The 9658-nt window shown below is 35.3% G+C and overlaps 1 protein-coding gene across 5 annotated transcripts in view; it reads left to right on the plus strand.

The window, feature by feature from the left end:
* The window catches only part of LOC136833121 (sodium channel protein 1 brain-like), a 564124-nt gene that overhangs the window by 38956 nt on the left and 515510 nt on the right, over nucleotides 1-9658 (plus strand). For all 5 annotated transcript variants that reach the window (XM_067094770.1, XM_067094772.1, XM_067094774.1 and 2 more), the window contains one exon: nucleotides 2864-3078. In XM_067094770.1, coding sequence (XP_066950871.1) covers nucleotides 2864-3078 — 215 coding nt within the window. The remainder of the gene's footprint in view (nucleotides 1-2863; nucleotides 3079-9658) is intronic.

A 9658-nucleotide genomic window follows, 5' to 3' on the forward strand; every position in this document is an offset into this window, starting at 1 on the left:
TTGATGCAATGAGCTATTGTACTTAACCCCTGAATTAAACGAACCTTAAAACACTTCATAAATGAACGATTATAATCTATTTTAACAAAAGGTCTGAGTTCTGTACATCTTCGCTCTTCCTTTATTGCCTGCGGAGCGCTCTTGCATTGATTCCAATGATCTTATCTTAAGACGTTAATATTAAGATCCTTAGCAGAGTCAACGGCAATGTTGGTGTGACTATGTACATGTAACTGAATCTCTCACTTTCAGAACACATTGTCTGTTTCTGTAAGTTTTAGGGAAAACTTTTGAAACCTTCATTGTGTTTTACTCGGCTAAGCTTAGTTCTAAATAGTGTAATATAATGAAATCATGGATACATATTTATGTATGCTTTTCCTAGCATATGAGATCGCAAAATTAGATTTGTTCATATATTTCTACATATTACCTCAAAAATTATGATATAACTTTTTGTATGTTAACTACATTTCTTATGAAAATAATGCGCCTTTTTAAATAAGTAACTTAAGACTTGATATGATTCTATGCACCCAGTATTTACAACTGCTCACATTATTTCAAGGAGATGTGGAGATCTATAATTTACAGTATTTTGCTCTAAATAAAGATCTTAAACCCTATACCCTTTTTATATAACCCTAATGCATTTGGATTTTTAACATCTTGCAATTTTACTTATGCAACACACTCAGTAAACCATGTAAGACTTGAAGGTTGCGTTTCCTTGTTTTAAGTCAAGTCTACTGATGTTCAGCCTTTCAGAGTCTGTGACAGATATGCTCATGGCTGAAAGTCTCGTAATTGTTAACGACTCGCATCGGATTTTTCTTTCTATAAAATAATGCTCTAATAAAGTCAATCTTTACTTTCCAAAAACTGAATTTCAGACTCCTCTTGGTCATAGTCGTTCCTATATCGATTTGCTTGATTTGTCTTTGTCTCTTTTCCTTGCAAATTAGCGCCAGATGCATTCATCAGTATGTTTAAACCTGCATTTTGCGAACTATATTTTTGTGATAAGTTTTTATGTTGAGATGGGAAATACTGTGATTGCATTCTCTTTCTTGAACACACAGATTAATCCTATTTTTTCTCAAATGTTCGAAAAATCTGAGAACTGGTCACGGATATATTTTCACAAATTGTATTCATTGATATAGGAACAACGACAGCTGAAGGAGTTTACACAAGGCCCTAAATTTTGCACGCTCTTCCAACTTAAAAAGAAAAGGTATCATGGACCACCCTGTAGATGCCTGTGGTTTCTCTCTCTCTCTCTCTCTCTCTCTCTCTCTCTCTCTCTCTCTCTCTCTCTCTCTCTCTCTCTCTCTCTCTCTCTGATCTCATATATAGCTATCTCATATTTATTTTATATATATATATGTACATGATCTATATATATATATATATATATATATATATATATATATATATATATATATATATACATATATATATATATATATATATATATATATATATATATATATATATATATATATATATATATATTTAGAGAGAGAGAAAGAGAAACTCAGATATATTTTATATATGTGTATATACATATATAAAATATATCTGAGATTCTCTCTCTCTCTCTCTCTCTCTCTCTCTCTCTCTCTCTCTCTCTCTCTCTCTCTCTCTCTCTCTCTCTGCTCTGTACCATTGCTGTAGTCTTCACCTGACTAATAGATAGCAGTTGTAGCTTTGTTAGAGCCAGAATTGCTTACTGTTTATTACAATGCATGGCTGGCTGTGTGTCCCCCTGCTTACAGTATCAGTGTTGTCCTTTTATTTGTTTATTTGATTTATGTAACGGACTTTATTGAATAGTTTTCTGTAGAGGCTTCTGGTTTTCCATTTTGTTGCTCAAGGGTCTCCTTTGAATAGAAAGCCATGACTCAGTTTTTCAAGTTTATAATGTTGATGCCGTTGAGATGTGCGCATTTGTGTGAATGTACATACACATGTGTGTGAGCGCGCGTGCATAACAATATATGTTTTCTGTATATAATTAAATATATGTATGTATGAATGTGTATACGTATGTGTGTTTGGTAAATAGAGTAAACTGTAGTTACATACAAAACACTCTTAGTGCTTGATGTTGTATTTGTAAATGGAGGATATTGATGTAATGAATGTTTTCAATATTTGACTATTGTTAAAAGTTACCTTTTTAACAGTAGATTTATATAATACATTGGACTAATTGTAAATCGTATAATAATTCTGATTAACATTTTCCTGGCCACCCCAGACTGTGTTTGCCTTACCCTGGTGTATTGAGGATGAAGCCTCAAGAGTACGGTAATCTTACAGATATCAGTGTTTCAGAATGGCTCTAGACTTAGTTCTTGATACTTAACCACTAGTCTAGATTTTTTAGGATACTGAGAAGCTCATTTGAAAGACTAGCAGCTTCCTGTAACACATGACAACTACTTACGTATTAAAATTGTATGTCCTCATTTTTTGGTATAGATTACATAATGTCACTATTACTGAACGCTAATAACTAAGATGTCTAGTGTTTTATCTTTTCAGTAGGTATTGCTGTCTGTTCTTCTTACTCTTTTGCTCTACATATTTATTGAATATTCTTTCATTTTTTCTAGAGTTAAAGATCTCCCTCTTACCTCTTGTCTCAAAAAATAATTCGCAGGCTACATTTGCTAGTCTTTGGTTGGTTTCGTCCTCTTGTTGCCCTTATTTTCTTATCTCTATTTTCGTCTGACCTTCTACTAACCTCTGGCTTTCCCTGTTCCTTTCCCCCCCCACCAAAAAAAACCACCCCTCCACCAACCAACCACTCGCAAAATCATTGTGTGGGGTTTGTTGGTTTCGGGGGGTTTAGAAGCGCGAGGCCATCTGCCTCCGGCGAAGGAGCGTCCGCGATGGATGCAGCGGGTGGCTACGGGCCTCGAGAACTTCATCAGCAACGCTCACGACCCTTGGCTCTCGGAAGCCGATCGGGACCCACTGGCCTGCGATGCTGGTTGCGGATGTCTCGACCCCACCACTTGGAACAAGAAGACGGGACCAATGTTTCCTAGGCACCAGAAGAACGAGGTATTTTGACCTATTACCAAAAAAAAAAAAAAAAAAAAAAAAATAACCATGAAGTGTTGTTGTGGCCAGCGCGCCTGGCACCATCGCTGTCACTAAATATTCACGCCAGCCGCTCTGGACCTCGGGCACAGCTGGCATAGCACCGAGGCTGCTGATGATGCTCCTGCTGCTGATGTTGATGCTGCTGTCTGCTACCCACCCTAGTGACACTCACTCTTCTTTATCCCATTTGACACCTCGAACCTTCATTTTCCCCTTTTGAACATTCACAAAGGTTTCCATTGCATCCTATGATATATATTCACGTTTGCCACATCGCACGCACAAATCATACATCCCATACAGTATGTCAGATTGAACACGTGTGTGTGTGCACATAGAGTCCCGCGCACGTGATCTGGCTTATAAATGCTCACAGTGCCATGTACAGCTATATATTTGCATTATATGTACGTATATATCTGTATGTGTTCATATGTGAGTTTATTTATATGTATGGATGTTTACGTATATACAGTATATATAAACACACATGTATGTATGTAAGTATATTTTGGGTGTGTGCACGCTGATGTACAAGATATATGTGCGTGTTTGTGTGTATATACTATGTATGTACGTATGTAAATAATCATTTGTATGTATAAATCATTCGGCCCACTTGTTCATATGTAGTGTCCATCAGTTCCTCCATTTTTATGGCTTTCCACCCGTTTATGCACGTGATAATCATTCCTCTCTTTCTTATTGATCCTTTGCTGCTTCTCACACTGCTGTATCACCAATCAGAGTTTTTTCTTCATTTACCTTTTCACAAGCAAAGCTAATCACATTTTGACACTTCCACGCCTTTGATTTTTTTTTTATTCCTTTATTTTCTTAGTGGAGTTCTGCAGCATTTTGGAGTGTTTTGATACAGGTAATAGTGATATATTTATTACTGGAAATGTTTCTTTTTTACATTATTAATAATGGTGAAAATTTTTCTTGGCCATCCTTAGAAAAATGCTTCCCTTATCTGCCACGGCTGATTGCTTCTCCCTTGCTTGTATTGATAGAGGAACCTCATTGTTGCTAGGCATTTATTTTCTCTCTCTCAATCAACCCAATGCCCAGCACACTCTGCTGCTGTCCCATTAGCAGCCCATTTGACCATGCCATGAAACCGGTGCCATGTCCAATCGGAAGTATCTGTCGTCTACACGCAGCGGCCGACGGGATAACTTCCCTGCCCTGCTCTGCTCTGCTCTCTCTGCTCTGCTCTACCCTCCCTCTTGCAAGTTCGTGTTGAACGAATAAAACCCTATTTCTCTTGACTCTGTGATGAATGATTAAAGCAACGCATTCAACTTAAATGGCCTCAGATGTAGTCGTCAGGTGTATTTTGGATTATGTAATTACACTTTCATCGCAAGTTAACGATTCACAAAGCAGTTCTGAATTAACTTCGTCAGCTGAAAGAGGATTTTCAGAGTGAAAAGAAGTTCGGCCTCTAACTTTGCTCGTACGTCACTCTAACAGTTTGCAACAGAAGGTCTGCGATATTGTTCAAGTTACAGAGGCTGTTTCCTAAGCGTTTCATTACATGACCCGTGATGAAGGCCAATGCAGTTTGTGATGAAGAAAAATAAAGGTAAGTTTGGAAATATCATTATTTTCACCACTGTGACACTGACAGAACAAGATGGCTCTCCTGTCAAGAGACAATAAACTACTCACAAGAGAGAAACGAAAATTAAGGGAAAGTCCAAATTTTGCGAATGCAGGGCAGAGGACAAGCTGGCGGCTGCCTTTCTTCTACGTTATGAGTCTTCATATAGGACTTAAAGAAAGTTGTGATTAATTCCAGTTAACTGAAGATGTCTCTGATGGAAATTAAACGCTGAAACACCCAGCTAATTGACCTATTTCTTATTTAATATATTTTTTTTCTTTCAATGTCTGTCGATTCTTGCTAATACAATGTAGATAGTGCTGTGTAGTGTATAGATTCACCGTATGATCACTATTTTTTTCAGTTTTCACTGTTGTAATGTGTCTGTAGTGATGCCTTTTGAACGCCAATCACGCACAATCATTTACGGGTGATTCCATGATGATTTGTCCATGATTTCACTATTTTAATGAGATGTTGCTTTTGTGTTTGTATATTTTACCCTCTCTCTCCACTTGGATCGTGCAAAAAGACACCAAGGTGAGTGTGAATCAGATCTTTTTTCTTCGTAATTTTTAGACTGTGTACAGTACTGTATTCAGGACTGATACTTAGAAGTTACATCCTCTTCCAATATAATTCTTATTATGTGCCTGGTTTGTACACGGTATAAGAAACCCGAATGGGAGGGAGTTCTGCAGACGTCGTTAATAATAAACTGTATTCTTTATTTGCATACACACTGGAATGAGAAGCTATATGCTGACTGATCTGATCTTTCATGAAATAAAAAGTTTATTTAAATTTTCGTCTGAGTACCTACGAAAAATTCATGAATGCCTTAATGCATTTCCATTAAAAACTTTAAGACTAAGGGAAGATATGAAACCACACACTTATTATTTTACTGAATTCACTCTCTCTCTCTCTCTCTCTCTCTCTCTCTCTCTCTCTCTCTCTCTCTCTCTCTATGGCTGTCTGTGCCGTGTTGTCCTTCAATCTAGTTTCTGAAGAAATCGTATATATCTTACCATATCAAATGCAGTGTGTAATCATATATTTATTTTTTCTATGCTGAACACCGACAGTGAAAGGATTAATGAACTATCCGATTAAATAGTAAAAATTCCTAAAAAACAAATGTCTAGTAATATAACGTACTTTCTGTACAATAAGTATGGTGCAATTGCAAAATTATTCAAACTTTACCTTTATTTTGACATGACATGTACACTAGTACACGTACATATACAAATACATACGAAGATACTTACGCACATACATACAATGTATACATATGTATATATATTTTTATATACATACGTATATGTGTGTGTATATATATATATATATATATATATATATATATATATATATATATATATATATATATATATATATATATATATATATATATATATGGCATCTAACTGGCCTAAGTAATCTGACAAGTTTAATGACTTTATTCTTGACCCTTTCTTTCCTATTTTGTAGATCCCTCAAACTACTGCACAACCTACATACCTCTCCTGTCACTTATAATGCAGTGTTGTGTGTGTGTGGCACATTGACCTGATTCATCATGATGATTTCCATGACTGCATTGTTGATTTCCCTTGGGTCTCTTCTGAAGGCCCAAGGATTGTGACGTCATTATTATCCTGGGGACAATTTAAATACTTGTTGTTTTAGAAACACGAGTCTGATATATATTTTTGTCCAAACTATCGTTTGGAGCTATGTGATGCCTAATTCTGCAAGAAAAGGGATCGAATCAAAGGTTTAATAGTGAAAATTCTTTATACTACATTTGCTACATTCAAAGGCGCAACTGTCAGTTTTATCTTTGGTTTATTTTCATAAATAGCCTTTCTTCAAGAAAACATGCCGCTGGTTACCTGAATCTCTGCAGCGAATGCCATCTGTACTCTTGTCAATCCATTTGGCGATCTCTGCAGAGCGCCTGAGTTGTTATTTTGTCCACAGAGTAAACGAATCGTTGTAAGGTTTAGCTCTGCTTATCAAACGATCAGCGATAGCCCTTCGTTTTTTTTTTTTCTTGTGCCTTTACTGGTAAACTTCTACATGAATTGTTGAATTTGTATTTCAGTGTTTACTAAAAGAAAGTCCAGACTTGAAGTATGTGTTTTCATGCTTCTTCCAGAGGCTGTTTTTTTATTAGTATAATGCTTAGCCTTTATTTGTACATATTTAACAAAACGCCATATCTTGTCCATAGTAAGATCATGGGATATTACCTTGAAATTCATGCGTGTCAATTTTTAATAAGTGTAAGCCAACAAGAATTTTTTTTATATTTATTCATTTCCTTATACCCATCAATCAATTTTTAAGATTTGTGAACGCGGAAAGAATACGATAATACGCACTTAAGGCCGTTAAACCTTACATGCTAGCCTGCAAATGGCACGGTTTTCTCTACGGTCCACATCCCAGTTATGGGGGCTCTTCGTGTCTGTCAGCTGGAGCACTGCATGCGATGCGATTGATTAACATTACTGTGTCATTCAGTGTTGCGTTTCCGCTCCGGGTGGGGAAGAGGACTGGGCCCAATCTGAGTGTTCACCTCCATTCGGAAAATAAGTCATTATTGATTCTTCATTAACTCTTGGATTAGTTTCTTGAAGACTCCTACCTGAAGCGTTAGACCTAAACAGAATTTTTATGTTGATAATAGGGTACAAAAGCCGTTTTCCGTTATTTTCATCATCCCCATTTGAATCATTCTGCATTTCTGATAATCCCTTAGTATAATCTTGAAACATAATCAGAGGTTTCGTCCTGATCACGAAAAAAGGACATGTGCTCTTTGTCGTAGTTATAGTTCTTTGTATTGACTCTGATTATTTTTCCTCTTGACTTATCCTAAAAGATTCTTCAGACTTCATCAGCTTTCTCTTGGATTATAGAACTTCGGGTATGCATTGCAGCTATGATGTCTGTTCTCATACTAATTATTTTCCTGCTTGATACTCTCTTGTGATATACATCACCGCTTATGAAGACAGACTATTTTAAGGAAGTTTTTCAGAACGAAGGCGTTTCATTGAAGCTTGAGGCTTGATGAATAGGGATTATGGGAAAACATTTTTAAATATATTTGCTGAGATATGAAACATCTACAGCACGATAAAATTTTTAACAAGTATGTTATTGCACATGTCATCAACATTCTGAGGTCCATAACAACATGAGCCACCATGAGGGTGTCATTCTGCAAAATTTTCTTCTCTTTTCATCTCTTGTTTCCTTTCCCTTTCATAGATTCTTATCTGGTCAAAGCGATTGTTCCACGTTCCCTTGATTCTCCTTCTCTCTTCTTCTCTTTCTGCTTGCTTCCTTTTCCTGTCGTAAATGCTTTTATCTCATCGATGGAAGTAGTCCACATTCCGCTTATTGGCACTTTGCATTCTTCTTGGAATTGGATGTGGCGATTCCTCCCCTCAGGACCTTGGGCAGGTAGTAAGTGCTGTGTCCGAATATAGGGAAGAATTTCCTGACAAGTAAAACCATTTCTATCATATATATATATATATATATATATATATATATATATATATATATATATATATATATATATATATATATATATATATATATATATATATATATATATATATATATATATATATATATATATATATATATATATATATATATATATATATATATATATATATATATATATATATATATACATATATATATATATATATATATATATATATATATATATATATATATATATATATATATATATATATATGAGAGACAGAGAGAGAGCTCACAACTCACTAAATATAACGAAAAGCTCTCAGTGTTCACATTATTTTCAGTTAGATGTTCAAGAACTGAGCCAACAAATACTTGGCCTCTGTAACAAAAATAACTCCAAGAATTCGCGTTAAAAATGGAAAGAATGATTATAAAAGGTAAAGATAAAATGAAATTTTATATTTAATAATGTGAATACACTTTAATGGCACAATCATTAGGCTGCTGTGTATAATTTGTCCTGTGTAACAACCTTTTAACTCAGATCAGTACCTGAATAAAGTCTAAAACTATTTTATTTTATTTTTAATACAAGTAATTTTTTTATATTCTGCGTGAATGATTGATATCATCTTTTCTTTAACTTCATGAATCACAACATTTAGGAAATGTCCCATTAGTAATAAAAAACTTTCTTATATTTACAGTAGAATATTATTTCATTGCATAAGTCTCTCTCTCTCTCTCTCTCTCTCTCTCTCTCTCTCTCTCTCTCTCTCTCTCTCTCTCTCTCTCTCTCACCATTCTTTTTTCATATCCTTTACCTCATCGGGTACATTAAGTGCCAAGAATGATATATTTAGAATGTCGCATTGACTGGTTTACGAAGTTGACGAGTGCTCAGATCTTTTGAAGTGAGATTGATAAAGGCTCCTTATTGGGACACATCACGCGTTCACTGAAGATGACATGATATCGGGTTCCTGTGGCAAGACTTGTTTTTCCGAGTACACGCTCCCCTCCATGAACCAATTCTATACTTGCCAACATCGTCACGTAATGCATTTTTTTTTTTTATTACAGTCAATATTACTTTCACTGACAAAATCGATGATATGTGGAATGCTTCGAAAATTTCACCAAGTATCCGACTTCGAAAAGGAGTGGCTTTATTTAGAAAGCCAAGCATAAAGGTTTATATTTGGTGTGTTAAAATAGGTATTAAATGCAGTGGTTTTGCGTGGTATCTTTCGGCACGCACTAAGTGCTCCCTTTTTTTTTGCCAATTGTAAATATGACACTTTAAATACGAAGATGTCTACGAAGATTCTCTCCATAGCTATTTTTAAACTGTTTAAATATCGCATGAATGCATACATCGAAACACGTTTGTCTTGATATATATATATA

Source organism: Macrobrachium rosenbergii, chromosome 51 (genome assembly GCF_040412425.1).
Source record: "Macrobrachium rosenbergii isolate ZJJX-2024 chromosome 51, ASM4041242v1, whole genome shotgun sequence".
Lineage (NCBI taxonomy): Eukaryota > Metazoa > Arthropoda > Malacostraca > Decapoda > Palaemonidae > Macrobrachium > Macrobrachium rosenbergii.